The sequence below is a fragment of the Equus caballus genome, chromosome 1 (assembly GCF_041296265.1).
Source record: "Equus caballus isolate H_3958 breed thoroughbred chromosome 1, TB-T2T, whole genome shotgun sequence".
NCBI lineage: Eukaryota > Metazoa > Chordata > Mammalia > Perissodactyla > Equidae > Equus > Equus caballus.
The window spans coordinates 15641932-15662593 of NC_091684.1; the positions used below are offsets into that span (position 1 = coordinate 15641932).

The 20662-nt window shown below is 41.4% G+C and overlaps 1 protein-coding gene and 1 long non-coding RNA gene across 4 annotated transcripts in view; one reads left to right on the forward strand and one right to left on the reverse strand.

Annotated features, from left to right (window-relative positions):
* Window positions 1-336: 336 nt before the first annotated feature.
* Window positions 337-3326, reverse strand: LOC111773071 (uncharacterized). 2 transcript variants are annotated; one of them, XR_002807266.2, is made up of 2 exons: window positions 1773-3326; window positions 337-541 (listed from the first exon to the last, which is right to left on the reverse strand). It is a non-coding gene; the product is annotated as an uncharacterized lncRNA (long non-coding RNA). The 2 variants fall into 2 exon arrangements; XR_011436431.1 differs by lacking the exon at window positions 1773-3326 and adding an exon at window positions 1186-1300.
* A 1314-nt stretch (window positions 3327-4640) lies between these two features.
* Window positions 4641-20662, forward strand: part of PDZD8 (PDZ domain containing 8) — an 86252-nt gene continuing 70230 nt past the window's right edge. Inside the window, exon 1 of one of the 2 annotated variants that reach the window (XM_023638712.2) lies at window positions 4641-5760. In XM_023638712.2, the coding sequence (XP_023494480.1) occupies window positions 4889-5760 (872 nt within the window). In that variant the 5' untranslated portion in view covers window positions 4641-4888. The remainder of the gene's footprint in view (window positions 5761-20662) is intronic. The other variant, XM_023638713.2, reaches the window with a different exon arrangement.

Below are 20662 nucleotides of genomic sequence, written 5' to 3' on the forward strand. Positions count from 1 at the left end.
GTGCATTGCCATTCTTGATAAAATGGGAGTTCTGTTACTAAGGAAGAAAAGGAGAAGAGGCAACCAGCATGTCCGCCAGAAGGGAGACATTCAGTTTTGGTCAAGTTGAGTTGGAGACGTGTCAAGAATAGGCAGGAGAGAGTTGTGGTGGGAGAGGTGTGAGCTGAAGCCTTTGGAATGGATGTCATCGCCTAGGTAAAGGATGCAGAGTGAAAAAAAGGCTGCCAAGGAGAGAATCATGGAATCATTCAAAATTTTATGGGCTAATGGAGGAACAGTAGCCATAAAAACAAAACAAAACCAAACAAAAACAGAGAGAGAGAAGCACAAGAAGAAATTGTTTCAGTAATGTTTAATCACTTAGGGGTAAAAAATAATGTAGAGATGTTTAGAGATCAATCAGTAAGACTCCTCTTCTGTACCTGAGTTCTGAACCAAATGAGTGAGTCTGGGTATCAAGTTGATGCTGGCTCGGGTGATGGAGAAAAATGTCTGGGTTGTCTTGAGGTTCCAAATGAGAACGAAGACCATGAATTTATATCTGCAGAGGGGAAGAGGTAGATAGCTGGACTGATCCAGGGTTGAGGTTTTGCAGGTGGAGACAATGGAAGAAAAAGGGCTAATGCCACACTCTTGCTTAAAAACTTTTGGAGACTTTACAAAGTCTGCAAAACAGAAGCCAAACTTGCCCTGACATTCAAACCCTCCATAATTTGGCTCAAGCCTACTAGACTGTCTTACCTCCATCTCTTTTCCTTCCTCTCTACACTGACACTATTCATACTACCCTCCAGCCATCCTGGTCTCAAATTCCCTAAACTCTGTTGGATTTCCAACTTCTGAGCTTTGGCCTCCTCCTGGTTAGGATGCCCTTCTAATCATCAAAGGCCAATGCAAATTCCACTTGCCTCAAGAAGCTTCCGACCTTCTGCAGCCAAAATTAATCCTTTGTCCCCTACTGAACTAAAATTGGCCATCTATGCTCATCTTCAATCCTCTCCCCCTCCTTGGAGAAGGTGCCCTACCTACTACCAGCAGCCCAGAAGAGGCAAGCCCCTTGGGCATAAATGATAGGATTAGCAGAGTCCATATGGGGTTTCTCTCCCAGCACTTGAAATTGAAATAGCAGGTTACATTAGGCACCAGAAACAGAAGACCCTCTAGACTTGTGTGCAGAGCTGGTACCTTCCAAAGCTGGCTGCATGTTGGAGCTTTGGGGTAGGAACCAAAGGCCTTATGGAGGAAAATGGCACAATCTTGCAGAGATGTGGAAACAAGATACTGGGTGGGGACAGGGCCAGAAGGAACTAGAGAGAAAGAAATAGCCCTCTCCTAGGTTTCTGAGTGATCCCCAGCCAAGCACCTTGCAGCTGAGTTCCTGGAGATACCCACCCCCTCCGCCCCCCCTCCCCCCGCCACCACCAGGCCGGTGTCCTTAACATGAATCCAATTGCAGTTACATTAGCATGAGGCAGTTTCTGTTTCTGGCAATCAACTGTCCCTGCTCCTAAACCAGAAGATTCTGTTCCCACAACATACTGGTATTATCTCTTAACATCAGATATGTAGGTGTGTGTCTGCTTCCACCGGGGCCTGGCACCCCTGAGGGCAGGGACTCTGTCCTATTCATTCAGTATCCCTGGAACCTGGCACATGCTGGATGATCAAAAATAGTTGTAATCATTCTAAACTTCTCTATGCTTTCCCCCATATTTTGCTATATTTGCACTATTTTATATTATTTTTAACAAACTGGTTTTCATGCTACTCACAAACTTTCCATATTCACATGCTTTGGCTTTCTCATCCTATTTGATGGTCACCAGAAAGGATTCAGAGTTTCGGAGCTGAAGTGATCCACGCCTCTTCCTAGTTGGTGAGAATGCTAGTCTTGCATGCATCTCATCTTCCAGCATTCAACTGCCTTTACTCTTGAGGTGAATACTTCACAGGAAGGCTGTTGGGGCAGCTTAATCAATGACGTTATTTAAAACTCATTAAAAGGTCAGCAGGCAGGCTAAGTACAAGTTCTTCCTTCAAAAACATACTCCAAATTACAGATTTTCAGAGCTGGGGCCAAAGGTTCTCAGACTTTTGATTTTCTATGAACTAGCATAAATAAATAAATAAATTTTTTTAAAAGGTTGCTGGGTTTATATTCTTCCAGGGAATGCCATTAAAAATAACAAGCTTCTCTTAACCTAGCATCACCTCCTGCAATGCACAGGACAGCCCCCAAAACAAAGGATTTCCTGGCTCCAAATGGCAAGAGTGCCAAAGTTAAAAAATCCTGGGTTAGGTGAATGACCTGGTGAAAAGCAAAAGCAGCAAAGCCCCCGAGCTGGTGGACATTTGCAGGCTGAAACTCAGAGTGGATTGGCCAGGTGGGTTGTGATGGGTTCAGCCAGCTGGGAGCTGGACCGGCTACCCTAGGCCTGGGTGGGGTGGAGGGACAGCGCCAACACCTGATGATATTTTGATTTTTAAATGGGATAAGGCACATAAAATGCACCGTGCCTGGCACAGAGTCAATTCTTTATCAATATTACTATTTATTATTGTAAGAGTTCAATGAATGTTGCCATTTTTAACACAAGGGAAAAGTATTTTTCTTTTATCTTCCCAAAAGATAAAAATGCTGAACTCCTGGAGCTGAATTTGAAGTGCACCCCTCAGGGGACAAGTTTTGCTGGGGAATCAAATGACCCTGTATAACGGATTTCTAAGATTTGGGATTCCCAGAGGTAATCTGAGGAGTGAAAAAGAGGCGCGAGGACGGAAGGGGAGGGAGGAAACTTCGAGATGGAGTGAGACTGAGGACTCGCTCCCATGAAGACCACCAACTTTCCTTGTTGGAGAGGAGATGGCTGAAGAATATTTTAAGATGCAGGATGAATCAGTATACAGTTTGAGGATTTTGTACCTCAGTAATGTGAGGAACTATTCCTTTACTCCACCCCTCCTCTAGCTTCCGTGATATTTTCTACAATGGTGCAGGAGTATTATGAATAAGGTTTTTGGTGATAATCGAGGAAGGGTCCACATTTCCCATTTGGGTTGAAACAGTGTAGAACTGAGGCAGCAGCCCAGAAACAGAAGCCAGGAGCCGGAGGCGATCACAAGAACGGAAGTTGCCTGGGACTCCCGGAAATCCCAGCAGGGCTTTGGACTTCCACAGGATGTGGAATGTGGGGTTTGAGCCTGGTTCCTCAGCCGGCACATTTTCATAGAAAAGGAGTCATTCTGGTCTTACACACGGGCATGAGTAAGTAAGATGAGATAGGTCTGGTTCCAAAGTTCTGTGCTTGCTCCAGCTGGATCAGAATGGGGTAAAATTCTGTTTTTGTTCTAGAATCACCCAGAGTCAAGACAATTACTGGCTTGAAGATCTTCAAGGGCTAGAGAGGAACGTTGCCCTGTCTCCTTAGGACCAGCCAAATTGGCCTGACTTTTAGGTATGGAATATTTGACCCTTCTAGGATTAGAGATGGAACTGTTGTAGTTTCCATATGGTTGGAGCCACATACTATTTAAGATGTAACAACCAAGTAGACAGAGAGCATGAGGAATAACATTGGTGCTGGGCAACCTGGTTTCATTAACTCCGGCTTTGGTCATGTGCAAAGCTCCCTAAAGTCTCTCCTGACCCCCCTCCCCGTGTACCAGGGAACCGATAAGCCTCCTCCCACCTCTAGCAATCTCAGTGTCATGAGACAAAGGAGTGACCAAGGGATTCGAGTTTAGTGTTAGACAAACCAGGCTCTATTGTGCGACCCCAGGCAACTTATTGTGCCTCTCTGTGGCAGTGTTCGCATCTGTAAAATGGGTAGGGGCAAACAATAACTGCCTCATAGACGGACTAAATGTGGTAACAGGGGGGCTTAATCCGCCGCAAGAGCTTGACAGTGAGCCACTAATCAGCTTCCAAGCATCTGGCGAATTCATCTCCCTCAGCATTCCTCCGCTCGGCTCTTTTACTTCCTTCTCATTTAAATCTCGAATATCCACCTGGGTAGTAAAGTCAGTTCGCATGTTATGCCTTTTTTTTTCTCTGTCCCCTCCTTCCCAGGGCCCACCTCCGCGGACGCAGAGCGTCTGCTGGCCGGATTGAGGGTCGGCGACAGCAGTCTCTGAGGCAGTCAGTTCTCTCTCTTCCTCGGTTTGGGAAATCCGCGAACGGCCAGCTCAGATTCTCCGAGGAGCTGCCTGGCAGGGAAAGCCGCTGCCAGCCCATCTCTCAGGGGCGCGAGTGGAAGAACCACACTGCAGCAGAGGTAACACACAGGGACCGCGGCCAATGAGGGAGGATGGGCGCACTAGAGGATAACGGGATGACAGGGATGAAGCACGCGCCACGCCATGTCCGCCCGGCCACCTTATTCTCCAACCGGTGTCTACAGTTACCCTCCCAGATCCCGACAGCGGCTCCAGAAGCGACAGCCACGTGGATCGCGGGGAAATGGAATTTCGGCGTGGGGGGCGGGGCTGGAAGGGCTCCCGTGAGGTGAGGAAGGACCCGCGTGCGCGCGCCCGGACGCCGGCTGCCAGGCGACGCCGACGGGAACGAGTACGTTCCTGACGTCACGAGCTGTGCGTCCAATGAGCGGAGGCCGGAGGGAGGCGCCGTTCCACCCCCTCCCGCCCCGCCGCCGCCACAGCCGCCGCGGCGGGGAGCGTCTGAGGAGCCGCGGGTTGTTGCGGACTCGGGCGCCGTGCCGCGCCGCGCCGCGCCGGCCGGAGCCGCCGGAAGAGGCCCAGGGAGCCGCTCGCCCCGACCCCGCCGCCCAATGTTCTCAAGATGGAGGCAGCGGGGGCGGCGGCGTGAGGAAAGCGGCGCTGTGGGCGCGGACGCAGGGGCCCCGGCGGCCCGGGCGGAGGCGGTGGCGGGATGGGGCTGCTCCTCATGATCCTGGCGTCGGCCGTGCTGGGCTCCTTCCTCACCCTCCTCACTCAGTTCCTGCTGCTTTACCGCAAACAGCCCGAGCCGCCGCCGGACGAGAGCGCCCGCGCGGGCGACGGCTTCCGCTACCTCAAGCCGGTGCCGGGCCTGGCCCTGCGGGAGTACCTTTATGGCGGCGGCGGGGCTGAGGAGCCCTCGGGCGGGCCCCCCGAGGGCGGCGCGACCCCGGCCGCGGCCCCCGAGACCCCCGCCCCGCCGACGCGGGAGACCTGCTACTTCCTCAACGCCACCATCCTGTTCCTGTTCCGGGAGCTGCGGGACACCGCGCTGGCCCGCCGCTGGGTCACCAAGAAGATCAAGGTGGAGTTCGAGGAGCTGCTGCAGACCAAGACGGCCGGGCGCCTGCTGGAGGGGCTGAGCTTGCGGGACGTGTTCCTGGGCGAGGCCGTGCCCTTCATCAAGACCATCCGGCTCCTCCGGCCCGTGGTGCCCTCGGCCCCCGGAGAGCCCGACGGCGCCGAGGGGGAGGCGCTGCCCGCCACCTCCCCCGAGGAGCTGGCCTTCGAGGCGGAGGTGGAGTACAACGGGGGCTTCCACCTGGCCATCGACGTGGACTTGGTCTTCGGCAAGTCCGCCTACCTCTTCGTCAAGCTGTCCCGCGTGGTGGGGCGGCTGCGCTTCGTCCTCACCCGCGTGCCCTTCACCCACTGGTTCTTCTCCTTCGTGGAGGACCCGCTGATCGACTTCGAGGTGCGCTCCCAGTTTGAGGGGCGGCCCATGCCCCAGCTCACCTCCATCATCGTCAACCAGCTCAAGAAAGTCATCAAGCGCAAGCACACCCTCCCGAGTTACAAGATCAGGTGAGAGGGAGGCGGGGGCCGGGCTGCTGCCCGCGCAGAGCGGGCAGGGCGCAGGCGTGTCCCCAGCCCCTGCTCGCCCGGGGGTCTTCCCAGGCCTGGACAGGGCCCCAGGTAAAGGCGAGTCCGTGGTGCACACGTTCTTTGCTTCCAAAAGTCGTGAATAGGATCTAGAAACTCTTTCGTGTGTTTCGCACCCAGGGTGCTGGCCGCGCGCGTGGACGCGGCTCGCCGCACGTGGAGGCGAAGTGCACCCCGATCCCAGGAGCCGGCTCCGGGACGGTTGAGAAACTACTCCGATATGTGGTCCCTGCATTGAGGGCAGCTCTGCAGCGTTCCCTTGGCCGCGTTGAGAAATTGTTCCTGGTTACAAAGTGCAGACACGAAGAATGTGCTGGTAGCCCAGGGCTGTTAGGTTTTGCAACTTCAGGCCACTTTGGCTGTGATGCTTTGGCAACTTTCAGGGCAGAGGTAGCGTGGACTGTGAAGGATGACTTTGCACAGCAGACTGGAAGAGAGTGGGGCGCCTGCACACGTAGTTCCCTGGGCATGGTGTGGTAACGTCATCTGTCCTTTGGGGTAGGGTCTGTAGTACAGACCGGGCTGTGCTCCTCCTGGGTCAGCTCTGTGGGTTTAGGGTCCCCGCGCAGTACCAGAAGTCTCCCTGCGGGTAGTATTTTAATGATGGGTAGCGATTTTAACTTTTTAAAGACCTCCTGTGGCTTAGTTTTATGTAGTGGACTGTTTGTGATTAATGTACGAGGTTCGTAATATTGTGGAAGAAGTGGAAGGGGAAAGGAAGTTTTGTAGGGCTAGAGGCTTCATCCACTTTGGTGTGGGGAGGCTTGTTGTTGGAGTGGAGAGGGTCATCCATGGCTATTTCTTCGAAAACAGCTGAATTTTTAATTTCACTTTCTATCCTTTAATTTCGAGTTCTTCCAAATGTTTGGTCCTTTTGGATTTTGTCCTTTATTTTAAAATTATGTTAGTCTGGTATTTGCCTTATCTAGTGCCCTTTAGTAGAAGTTGCATATTTCTAGATCAGTAGTTTTCTACCACCGTCTCAAGCATGAGTGGCCCAGATAATCCAGAAGTGTTTTTATGTTTGGATTTGGGATCGATTATTGACCTTGTATGTGGCAGATTTACCTTACTAATTATATTTTGTTTAGGCTAATAGCACAGAGTAACAGCTTAAAACTGTGGAGTAGCAGGAGAAATTTACTTTGTAATGGAAATGTTTCCTTAGATTTGCAGAGGATGGTGAACTGCTGGTTCACTGTGTTTGATTTCCTGTTCTGCGAAGTAGAACATATTTTATGAAACCTACTATTTAAGCTCTGGAATATGTGACGAAATTATAAATGCGTTCTAGTGTTTAAACACGGAGAGGTTTATTTATAGCAGTGTGTTGCTAAGAAAGTCATGAGAAAAAGTTGTTGCAGATTTTGATACTCTCTTGCAACTTAAATTCTGATGTTTTTGAGTAACTTTCAGATATAAAATTTGACTAAGTTATTATAATTGGGCATTATTTGCAGAATAGCCAGTGGCAGTGAGGTTGCATATCATTCTGAGGGTTTTTTTTTTTTAACGTAGACTTGGAATTCAGTTAAATCTGAAGGAAATTATGCATAGGAGTTATGGAGCCCTTAATAGGTTTACTGCTTTGAAGGAGTTTTATCATCTTTATCATTGAATACCATCACCATTTAAAATGTAGCAAAATTGCTTTCATTTACTGTGTTCAAAGAGATTTTTAAAGAACATAGCATGTTTTTGATTATGTATGATATTTCACCTTTTAAACCTTAAACATTAAATGTTCACCTCCAGAAATGTACACATTTGTGCTCTTTATGTTAGAAGGCATTTCGAGGATCTATCAGTAAATGCTGTGCAGGCCATGACACTCAGTCTGCCAATATTTATTGTACATCTGCTATGTGCTTACTGTTGTTCTAGCTGCTGGGGCTTCAGTACTCAATAGCTTCAGCCTTTGTGGAGCTTAGAGTTTAGTTAAGAATTGAATAAGTTGTACTTAAGATTTAATCTAGAATGTGATTGATGGGGTTGAAGTAACTAGGAAGCTGATTTTAGTTTAGTAAAAGAAAATAATAGAAGTATGAGGATGAAAAGGCTGCTTCAGGAAGTGTTGAGTTCTCTTACGTGTGTAGCTCTTCTGCCCGAAGTGTTTAAACTACTGATGTGGAGCGGATTCAAGTTTCAGCTGAGAGAATGAACTAAAATACATTTAAGGTGTATCACAGTTCTCATAATGAGAATTAAAGTAGCTAGTGTTTACTTTTTTTGTAGATGAGGGACTAGTGCTCAGAGTAGTGAAATAACTTGCTTAAAGTCACACAGCTGTCAAGTGGTGAAATCCAGCTCTGATAAAGCCAGGCTGCCTTTTTTCTTTAGACAATCCCACGTTGTCCTTAAGGGATTTTTTTTTTAAGTATGCCATCAGTATAATCACTATAATACATATGTATAGGGGTATCTTTCCAAATTAACTGAGGACTCTGAGAAGAGTATGACTGTAAAGCTTTTTTTTCCCTTAAATTGGAAATTTTGAGAGAAGATCCTTTTAAGGTTAGATCATAAGGTTAAATCTTTGGGTACTGCCCCACATAGCATTTCTTTTTTAATCCAGCAGATTTTGTTTCCAAATAGGAGGTCTTGCTAGTGTATCCTTTTTAGCCATCTGATCTACTTAGTAGAGCTAAAGCAGTAAAGATAGTTGTAGGTTGAGTTGGCACTTTTAATTATTATATAACAGAAATATTTTGCCAGTTAACGTTGTTGTCACTTCTTTCTCCCTTATTTGTTTTTCCATTTTCATGTTGCTAAAGGGAAGGTGGCCCATTAGGGCTTCCACTTCCTGATGTCTCATCCAGAGATGCAAAGGGGCTCAAATGGTTGCTTTCCAAGGACCCAGCTGATTGACACTTCATTTTGCCCAACTAAATTAAAATGAGTTATAATATGTATACATTTTCTACACATTATAATTCTAATTTTACTAATAAAATTCTAAATTCAGCCACCTCACATTGTTTTCTTTCCTTGAAATGTATACTTTAAAATAGTAAATTAAAGCAGTAGTATTTTTAAAAAATTAACCCAAAAATTAGTCTTCAAGAGAGAAAGATTACCACTAATGTTCTTGACCAGATAGAGAATCCATCTTCAGCATGAAATCTGAATAATAGTCCTGGGGAGTTTAGGGTTTGGCAGTCAGTTATTTGCAATTCTTACTGATGCTTCTGTTCCTAAAGTTCTGTTGCTATGTAGCCAGCACTGGTTGTATACCGAAAGGCCAAATTCATTTTGCAGGTACTTTTTATTTGGCCTGCCCTGTGTTTTTGTTTTGTTTTGTTTTTCAATTGCCAACATTTAAAAATGGAAGATTCTGCATTATTTGGATTTCTGGCTCCCTTTCGTAAAAATTGGAAGATCTTGTAGCACCAAGCCTGCATTCCTCATAGCAGTGATGGACTGGAGAGAGAGTCCAGTAGCAGCTGCAGTAAGCTCTTACTCCTAGTTTATAGTCCCTATCTACTTGCTGCACTTACTAATGGTACTTGTCTAGCATTAGGTGAATTTGAGACCATTACTAAAGAGGGAGAGTTAATAGCTGGATAGTAGAGGGTGAGAATTTTTACCCCTCTTAAAACATTATATCTTTGAAGAGATTTTCACTGAGTAATTTTATTTGTAAAAGCCATTATCAATATAATGTTGAATTTTAAAAAATCTTTCTACCAGAAATTTAAAAAAAAATCCCGTGAAACACTTTCCAGTTCTCTACAGTATAGTGATAGTAAGTAGATGGTGGCTGCTTTTTGCTTGAGTTTGGTGGACTTTTGCTTTAGTGTGAGGTGGATCTTTTAACTACATAAGCATTTTCTTCTCTGATCTACAAATAAGGGGATATCTACTTAATAATACTATTTGAATTTAATGAATGAGTATGGAACAAATATTTGGGGAAAACTTCACCTTTCAGGTTCATGGAATGTCCTTTCTCTCTCTCTTTCTTTGGTGAGGAAGATTGGCCCTGAGCTGACTTCTGTTGCCAGTCTTCCTCTTTTTGCTTGAGGAAGATTGTTGCTGAGCTAACATCTATGCCGGTCTTCCTCTGTCTTGTATGTGGGATGCTGCCATAGCATGGCTTGATGAGCCATGTGTAGGTCCATGCCAGGGATCTGAACCCACGAACCCCAGGCCACACAAGCAGAGCAGGCAAACTTAACCACTGTGCCACCAGGCCAGCCCATGGAATATCTTTTGAGCATGACTATTTTTGTCATAACTGATTTGTTCCTTTACTCCTGAAAAACATTCTGATACATATTTGTGGAAATTTTTCAAATATTCTTAGTGACTGAAGATCAAAGAGGACCACTATCCCCACTAAGTTCCAGGCCAGGGCTGTATTTAGTTAGATAGGGGCTTTTAGCATCTTTGTATTTATCTATATCTACTCTAAATATACCATTTACTTCAGAGAACTAAATTAGGCTTGGTCTGGAAAGCCTCATACTCTATAATGTGGTTTGTAATTAAATTATTTCTTCCTTGGTCTTCTGAGATGAAGAAAAACATTTATTGTTAATATTAATTAAAGCTTTTTTATGTTATTGATATTTGAGGTAAAGATGATTTTGAGTAATCCATGTCTTTAAAACTTTCAAAGTAAATTCGCTGAAAGCTGATAAAATCATTTGTAAGGTTAAGTGTAATGTACCATATTTATTCACTTACCCTTTCATATTTTCTTTATATATATGGACAACTTTTAAAAGGTGTCTTAGACTGGAAAATACTTTAAAATAGCTACTCAAATTCCATAGTGACTGTAGGAGTCATAGTTTTACTTACTAATGTTAGTAGGAAATATAACTAACCTTTGATACTTTGGGAGAGTAGAGACATTGGAGGATCACTAGCTGTTCTGGAGTAATGATGTAATGTACTAGCTAATTTTTTTTATCTATTGTGCTTTCTCTTGTACTGCTGCTCAGATGAATATCTCTGTGTAAATGGACTTGAAAGACCATTGTGTTAGAGATAAATAATTAAATCGTTTTTAAAATAGTCATTTATTTTCAGAAACTACTTCCTGAAGACTGCTATAGCTAGTGTGGTGGTGGGTATGGTGAAGGTGTTAAAATGGTTGTAAGACAGTTCATGCTCTCAAGCTGGTTAGTCTTTCTGGGGGAAACAAAGAACCATTAAAGCGCATTATAATGGCATTTGGATTCAGTTTTGTGAGAAACAGGAAGAGGAGAGATCAGTTTCTCTGCTAAGGCTCACACCTGATTACTTTGTCTTGAATAATATTTTGTCTTGAATAATATTTTGTGATCTGTCTTAGGTTCCTTGGTACACCTAAGGATACTACAGTTTAGTGCTGGTTTTACTTCTCGCAAGTTGGGTTTTCTTAAGCTGCTTTGAGTTATTGTGATTTAAGCATTTGAAATACTTTAGATGGAAAAGAATGTGTTGATAAATTAAATCTTTGTTCTAGAAATTTGATTTACACATTGAAGGGAGAAGAGTAATTATGAGGAGACTGTTAGATTCTAATCAGTAATGTACAGGTCTGTTGTCTGTCCAGGAAAGCCCCCATTTGTTTCCGGAAATAGCCAAAGCAGATCATTATAAAGTAGATTGTATTGGAAGAGCATGCTTGATCAAACACTTAATATTGACTTACAAATATTACTAATCTATAATCTGAGGTGGAGGCAAGAATAATAAAATCAGTTTGCTAAATATGCCAGGCACCATGTGGGTAGTTCCATATACTTGGTAGCTCACTTAATAGTTAAAATTAATAGTTAAATCTACTGCGTAGGAGAGATCGGTATCTCATTTTTACAGGTGTGGAAACTTAAGAGTTAGAAGAGGTTAGTGACTTTCTCAAAGTCCTAAAAAAGTCATGAACTCCCAAAGCCCATAATGCATTATTTCTGTAGAGATAAGTTAACTTTTACTCTAAACCAGGGGTTTACAAATGAGCTGGTGTTAGGCCCATGAGTTAAGAATGGTTTTTACATTTTTAAACTTTACATCTAAAGTTGTTCCCCAAAAAAGAAGACTATACTACAGACCATATGTACCCAGAGATTCTAAAATATTTACTATTTGGTACTTTATGAAAAAGATTTACTAACCCCGGCTCTAAACGCTTAAACAAAAAACCTTTAAAAACAAAAAAAAAATGCTTAAATTGCCTACAAAAAAGGAGCATATATGCATATACATTGAAAGGTACTTTTAAACCTCTTTTTGAGGGTCCTTTCTTTTTTAGAAAGCTAATGAAAACTGTGGATACTTTCTGTAGAAAAGTGCATAAAGAAATTTTCATTTAATTTCATGAAATTTATAGTCCCCTTGAAACCTGTCTATGGTCCTTCGACTCCAGGTTAAATAGTAAACACAGAAGGATACAACTTTGTTGTGTAAATATAACTAAAACTAACATGCCAAAATAAATATTAAGCACTTCATAATTTTCCTGGCCTTCTTTGATTATATACAGGATTCGTATGGCTCATGCATTTCTAAAAAACCTCTTTATCCAAGAAAGTGTAATCTGTCTCTGTTTTTTTTCCTCTTAAGGTAAGATTCCCTATAGCAGGCTGAGACGTTCTGAGTCAGTTGTTCATTAAGAATATCTGACATTTCAAGTTAGAGTTTCTGCCACTAAATGCCTTGTTTAGAAGTTAAATACTGACCCAACATTTCTTCTCACATTCTTCATTTTCTCAGAACAATGTCAGCAGGAAACAAGTGCTATTAAATCCCTTTGTTCCTTCCTAGTCATAGGATCTACCTGACACTTTTGGCCTGGCTGTCAGAGCACATCACACTTCATTGAAAAGTCATAAAGTAACCACCTGGTCATTAGCAGAAGTTTTGCAGAGTGGTTTCAAAATCTTTCTTGCCTAATTGCTAAGACTGGTGTAAAACCACATACTTACCAAATTTGTACTAGGAAAAAATGGGGTGTAAGTGTTATTTACCTTGAGATGAGTGGAACTGCAGGTGCTAAGTAGAGACTGCCAGCACTATGGAATTACTTCATTCTTTTGGGTTGAGGCTATAGAGAAGTACTTAAGTTGTCTATTCCAGTAAATACAGCTTTGGAGTAATGTATACTGACTTGAGCATGATACCCAGCAAGAGATCTTGGACAAAAGGCTGTATCCTCACCTAGTCTGTTTTCATATCTATAAAATGGAACTGGAGATAATTTCTATCTGATTGGAGATAATAAATGTCACATATATGATACCTGCTGAATAAATGTATCTTTCCTTTAGTAACTAATTGAATATACACATTTATTGGTTGTCCTACATTTGTCAGACATTTTGCTAGAGAGATGTCAGGCGTTTTACTAGATAAGTGTCATACATTTGCTAGGTGACACATTAAAATATTTTCCCTTTTCGAATGAGTGATAAGATCATTGTAAAAATTTGAGCAGTTAGAAAATATGAAATATCAAAGTGAAAAATCTCCTGTAATATCTATTCTTAAAGAAAACTATTAAATTTGGGCACTTTTATTCCATATTTTTCTCAATGTATTCTAATTTGTTATTAATTTATAAAAACAGAATCATAGTTGGTACCCTACTGTAGCGTCTTGCTGTTTTTTTTTACTTGCTGTATCTTGGGTTTTCTAAGTATACCTGCCTCGTGTATTTTAAGAGGAACTTAGAATTACATTGATCAAAAGTACTATAAGTTAACCAATTCCTTGTTACATCCTTCTCCCTATATCTTTGTGTAGATACTAGGTTTTTTCTTTTGATGTATTTATGGGTTTTTAAGTCAGTTTTTGGCAAATGTTCAAATAGTATTTAGGAGCATAAAGAAGTTAAAAATGTACTCCTCTTCCTTTTAATTTCGACCCCCCGATGTACCCAGTGTTAAGTTTGAGGTGTAAACCTAACTGTGCTCAAACACATATATACAAGCCTGAGGTGCCTCTCTGTTCCTCCCCCTCTCCTCCTCCCTTTCTTCTTAATAATAAAATGGCGGAGTATAATATAAATGTGACCCTGCAGATTGGTTTGTAAGTGTAACATGGATATCCCTCCTGGCAGTATGTACGGGTCTAACTCATTCACTGCTTTACTTCACTTCTGACCATTCTAGCTCTAACCTTCTAAAACTCTTCTTCTCGCTTAGTCTGTTCTGGCCTTCTGGCTGTTCTCACACTCCAAGCATGCGGCCATCATAAGGCCTTTGCTAGTCCTTCTTCAGGAATGTTTTTCCCACAGATAACCAAAGAGCTCACCCCATCACTTTTTAGGTCCCTGCTTAAATATCACCTTTTGACTATCCTATATGAAAACGCACATTAGCCTTTAAATGCTAGAATTTTTTTTTGTGCAAATTTTTTGTTGATGTGTAATATATATGCGTGTGAGTGTTTGTGTGTGAACTGCCCAGATCCTAAGTATCTTCCTGATAAATTTTCACAAAGTGAACTAAGCCATGTAACTGAAGGGCTGAAATTTTGAATTCAGTCCATCTAAAGAATACCTGTATTCTTTGAATTTCTTAAACAGAATGTGTGGAACATTTCAACCTTTTTTTTTTTTTAAATGGTTGAAGGTTGTCATTATAAACACCTTATGCTGGTGATATGTAACCCAATTCTGATTGTAAAATCAGTATTGAAGAGGAATGCCTCTTCCCCCTACACACACACACACACACACACACACTGATTTCTTCTAATTGAGGTCTCCAGAAGGCTTGGTTTTTAATTGCACGTTTTTAGGAAAGGTCAATATCAATAAGCTATAGATTATGCTTTCCTTGCACTGATGTAGAATAATAATAAAACTTATTGTCACTGGTCTGGTGCATAATTACTAATTTTCATGAAATCAGCAGAATGCTTTAGAACATGTATTTCCTTCTCTAATCAGCACATTGGGTATTTATGCCCATGAATTCTTCATGTATTATAGGGAGCATGGAACTGATATGGTGGATGGAGTACTGAGATGTCTGTATTTTGATTTGCATAACTTTGATGAAAGAGCTAGAAAATTTCCCACTCCCCAGCATAATTAGTTCTTGTTGATATATACTTAAAAATGCTGTGATTAGCTCACTAAAAATGTTTTAGTTGAGTTTATTCTTTTGTATTAAGTACCTGTTATGTGTACTTAGTTCATTGGTAAGCTATGTGCCAGTTAAACAGGTATTTCAGACCTGTGTGTGTTTAAAAATGGTGTTTCTCCTAGGATCAACTCCATATCCTACCTGTATAATTTGCAATTATGACTATTGTCCTTTGCTGTAAAATCTTAAGTAGCAGTAATGGGGAGATATCATTTCTGTTTAGTAGCTGGCTATAGCAATCTATATTTTGAAAAATGACTGTGTTCTCTTCTTAGATACAGCTATTTCATGCAGGCATCAATATCTACTAAATAGTGCATCTGCTGTTTGCGTTGTATGCTAACTTGTCCTTCTCACACAGTAGTCTTTCGTGCATACTAGATTATACTCATACTCATTATTAAGGACGATTGTGATTGCTGACTACACTGTCTTCTACCTTAGTCATTTAGTCAAGCAAGTAAATAATTCAAAGCTTTTAGTCCTGTGAAACTTGCTGTGGCTGAAGTAAGAGCCATCCTATTCTAACTAATTTCATTATATGATAATTATTTTTATAGTGCACTGAAAATCTTACTTTGTTCTTACCATTATTAAGTATAATATTTTTTGTAATATTTAGGATAGGTGATATCTGGTCTGTTTTAATATTTGGGAAGGTTATTAGTTCTCAATATTTAACTTTGGATTTTAGTCAGGACTAGAATTGCAAACGCTTTTTTTTTGTAGGGGAAGCTTCACTCTAAGCTAACACCTGTTGCCAGTCTTCCTCCTTTTCCTTCCCTGAAGCACCCCAGTACATAAGCTGTGTATTGTTGCAAATTCTAGTTCTTCTCTGAACTACTGTCACAGCATGTTTCCTGACAGATGAGTGGTGCCATTCCACATCTGGGAACTGAACCTGGGCCACCAAAGCCCAGCACACCAAACTTTAACACCAGCTAAGCCATCAGGGCTGGCTTGAATTGCAGACTCCTGACATGGGAAGAATTTAACTAAATGTTTGTAGCAGAATATTTGTCCATTTGTTTATTAATACTGGAGTGGTAAATAGTACAGATTGAATTTAATTCAGATATTATGAGATTAGTGAAGTGGGAGGAGAAAATTTGTGATAGTCTTAGTCTGTAATAGAGCCCATGAATACAATTTATCTAAATTATAGGCCATTTTTAGTAAATTGCTTACTTAAAATATTTGAGTAAATTACTCAAAATATTTGAATTTTTTAGTACTATAGAGTTAGGATTTAGATGCAGTTATTTTGAGATTCATGCCTGTCAACAAGCATTTACTAGACCAGCCTTGGGTAATAATTGTTGGAAGCTTGGGGATACTCTGTTTTTAAGGTTTCCCTTAAAAGTAACTCAGCCTCTTACGCTGAAACAGTAGTATTAGATGATGAGGGATTTCTATTTTATTTGTGGAATTACTGTTGATTTGTTCATAGTATATCCTTGGGCAAGTCATGCAACTTGTTATTTTTCTTTTTTTTGGTTTGGTGAGGAAGATTGGCTCTGAGCTAACATTGGTGCCCATCTTCCTCTATTTTGTAATGGGATGCTGCCACAGCATGGCTTGATGAGTGGTGTGTAGGTCCACACTTGGGATCCGAACCTGCAAACCCTGGGATACCGAAGCAGAGCATGCAAACTTAACCACTATACCACTGGGCCGGCCCCATACAACTTGTTAAGACTGAGTGAAACAGGGGCTGGCCCCGTGGCCGAGTGGTTAAGTTCGCGCGCTCCGCTGCAGGTGGCCCAGTGTTTCGTTAGTTCGAATCCTGGGCGCGGACATGGCACTGCTCATCAAACCACGCTGAGGCAGCGTCCCACATGCCACAACTAGAAGGACCCACAACGAAGAATACACAACTATGTACCGGGGGGCTTTGGGGAGAAAAAGGAAAAAATAAAATCTTTAAAAAAAAAAAAAAAAAGACTGAGTGAAATAAAAATCTTAAGCTTTTAAAGTTCATTGAGAAAAAAATTGTGCAAATATAAGGTGGCATTATTCACTTCTGTTATTTCTGTGTAGGTCTAATGTAGAGATTTCTCTCAAATAGGCAGGTACAAATCATCTTAAAAATATTTTTATTTAATAGTTTTTTGACTTTAGGTAATTATGAACTAAGAGGAGCAGTTATAACCTTAAAGTATTAACTTTCTCATTTTTCTTGTTTAGATCTTTTGCTATTCCTTATTTCATATCTGGAATGGAATTTTTATCTATTTGGTACGTCTCACTGGCTTAAGACCAGCCCTTTGTATTGTATACTTCATTGTTTTCATGTCTTTACCATAGTAGGGAGGTGATAATTTTACCTTAAGATGTTTTTTCTACCCCATCCACTAACTTCAGAAGAGATTCAATTTTAAGAATTTAAGAATTGCCATGAAGAGTTGTTACTGTCCAACTCTAACTCATTGGTTTGAAAGTGTAGTTTGGGGACCCCTTTGGATCTCCAGGACCCTCACAGGATTGGTTTACCAAGTTAAAACTATTCTCGTAATAATACAAAAATGTTATTCGCCTTTTTCACTCTGTTCTCGCATAGAGGTATACCATGGTGTTTTCCAAGAGTTACATGATGTGTGATGACATCGTCATCCTGACGGCTAATGAAATGTAAGCTTGTGTATTCTTATGGTTAAAGGTGTTATCATTTTTAATTTCTCATATGGTAAATATCAATAGATATAACCCACATAAACAATAGATCTTTGGAGTCCTTAATTTTTAAAAATGTATAGGGGTCCTGTGAAAAAATACTTGAGAACTCCTGGTCTAACCTGAAGTTTATTTATTTTTACCATATGTAAAGGAGGTATCCCTATTGCCTCATTTCTGAGTCAGCTTTAATGAGTATTACATACACACATTATTTTCTGTTGGTTTATAGCATTCCTTGTATACCTTAGTGTTGTAAGGAACACAGGGTCGAGTGGCTCTGTTGCAGTTTTGACTGTACCATTCACTGTGATCACAGAAACCCACTTGAACTTCATCTTTAATTTCTTCATATGTAAAATAAAACTAATATTGCCGTACATTGTCATGAGGCATGAAAATTAAGGATCTATATGAAAGTATTATGTAATTTACAGACATGCTAGAAATGTATAAAGTGGTAATTTTTATATTTTTCAAAGGCGCGTGTTGGGGAAGCTGGTAGAGAGGAATAGGAGTTTGGATTTGAGGATGCTTCTCATGGTTCTGCCTTTCTTTTTTAGCTTTGTGAAAGCTGAGATTTTCCGTTTACTTGATCATAGGCTATGGTAGGGAACTCTCATGTTGTGGGTTGTGATGAACATAAAAAAGATAGCAGATTTATCAGACATGGTCAAGAGAATTACTTCAGTTCCCTCCCTGGGCAGCTCATCTCAATTGATACTTGATCTCTCTGGTGAAAAAGATATCAGTTAACATTGAGTCACCTTTGAGTCACCACCTATTGAATTCTGTTATGAGGGACGTGCAGCCTCTATTATCAGTCTTCAGTGTATATATAAAACCACTTCAGAATATGGAGAAGCATTTTAGATCTTGACTATTCTATGCAAGTTTAGGCGTTTAGATAAAAGTGAACATTTCATGTTAGGTAGAGGGTATATGGATGAGTATGGGGAAGGTTCTCTTCTACCAGTGTTTGTTCTTCTTGTTCTTAGTAGTTTCGTAACTACTCAGAAGTACGTTTTTCTCCTCAGCAGTATGGAAATTAAAATCATTTTCGTAAGTATGGACTTTGTCAGCATAGCGCACACCAAGAAATTCCATAAATAGAACAGTTCTCCATGGGGTTCCTTAAGTCAGTTTCTTAATATATTCAGTTTAATATAAGCTTTAGTTATAAAGCTTAGGGAGACAGAGGTAGAAAGGTGATACCTAAGGTAGGCAGGCATACTGGCTATTGTTAATGTATTTCCTTGCCCTTGCAAGTTGATGTCCTCACAAAGGACACAATTTTTAAAAAATCAACTAGTGTGGTGACTAAAATCATGGCCATTTGGAATCTGAAGTCTGAGGAAGACAAACGGCTATGACCTTAAACATCATACATGGTGAATGCTGAGTTCCGAAATGGTTCCATGTAGAAGGATAGGAGTTTGCTGTCTGACATGTCTCTAGGAGACCAGCCTTAAAATAGATAAGTAGGAAGTTTGATAGGAAATATTTCTAGAGCACCTCACTGTGCCAAATGCTTTATGTGAACTTTATGTGAACTTTCTCATCTAATATTTAGAATAACCCTGTTAAGATAGGTGCTAATTATTATTTTTACCCGTCAAGAAACCAAGGCTCTCAGAGTTGAAGTAGCATGCCCAAAGTCTCAAAGCTAGTAAGTGTTAGAACCAAAATTCAAAACCAAGTACTGACTCTAAAACCTGTGTGCTTAACACTGCTTTAAAATAACTGCCTTGTCACAAAGAAGCTGAGAATTGAGGGATGTTAAGTGCTTTTCATTATTTCATGTAATCCTTATAAGAGCACTGTGAGGTAGTTTTAATTATCATCTGCCTTTTACATAGGAGGAAACTGAGGCTTGAAGTTAGAGTTTGCTTGAGGTCATAATGCTGGAAAGTGGCAGAACAGGATTCCAAGCCAAGCTGTCTGGCTCTAGGGTCTGCTTTAATCACTATTCTCTACTACCTGTCATGTATATTTCTTGTCCTCAGGCAACTCACAGTTTACTTGGGAGGAGGGGCTGGTGTGGGGAGAGCTACAGAGAGACAGACAGGTAAACAGGGTGAGTGGTGGCCTAACAGAAGTGTGTATGAAGTGCTTTTAGAACACAGATGAGGGAGCAAGTACCGGATGCTAGAGTAGAGGAATAGGGCCGGGTTAGAGAGAGGAGGTGTCTTTAAAGTAGAACTTGAGTAGAAAAAGGAGCTTACCATGTGGGGCTAGTTATGGTATCACATTGGTTAGCAGGCAAACAGTCTCTGAGGAGAAATTATATGGCAGTACTAACCTTGGTAAGCATGGAGGAGCTCGTGTATGAATTGTCTGTTTAATGTAACATCAATTGAATTGTCTGTGTAAAATAGAAAAATGGAAATTTAGGTTCATAGTTTACCTGTATAGAGAATTAAGAGTATTTTGAACTACTTGTACTTTGTTTTCTTTCTAGCTTATACAATTTTGTATTGGTGTGCTGTACTTTGCGTAATAATGTGCACTGTAAAAGTTCTGGCTAATTGGGTTTTTGTAAGGATATTTAAATGCAGCAGGGAAACTCATTATTTAAAAGAATACTGAAGTGCCTCTGAAGAGCAGTAAATGAAGAAACATTTTGAAAATGATCACCCCCGACTTATCTAGTTTGTATACTTGGTTTAGTAGAATTTGGAGCACAATTATGTTTACTAGTTCCTAGTGTGAGAGAGCCAAGATTGTCAGGCTGAAAGGCAAAGACCACATACATCTCCCAATTGCCTGTTTATAGCTAGCTGCCTGCTTTACTCTCTTCCTTGGGCAGGATATAGTGTTGTTTGAGTTCCTGAGCCTGAAATAAGACTAGTCTCTGAGTATCTACCTTTGATTGGTCTCTAGTCCCAAGTGGGTATATTTGTTGAAGGGGTGAGGTGATATTTGAGCTGTTAAAGGATAATTTAGCTTTAGACATGGGGAGATGGCATAGAAGTACAGGGTAGGTAGAAGAAATAGTAAAGGAATAGAATCGGGACATTATATGATATCTTCCAAGATTCAGTGAGGAAGCCAGTTTGATAGGATTCCAG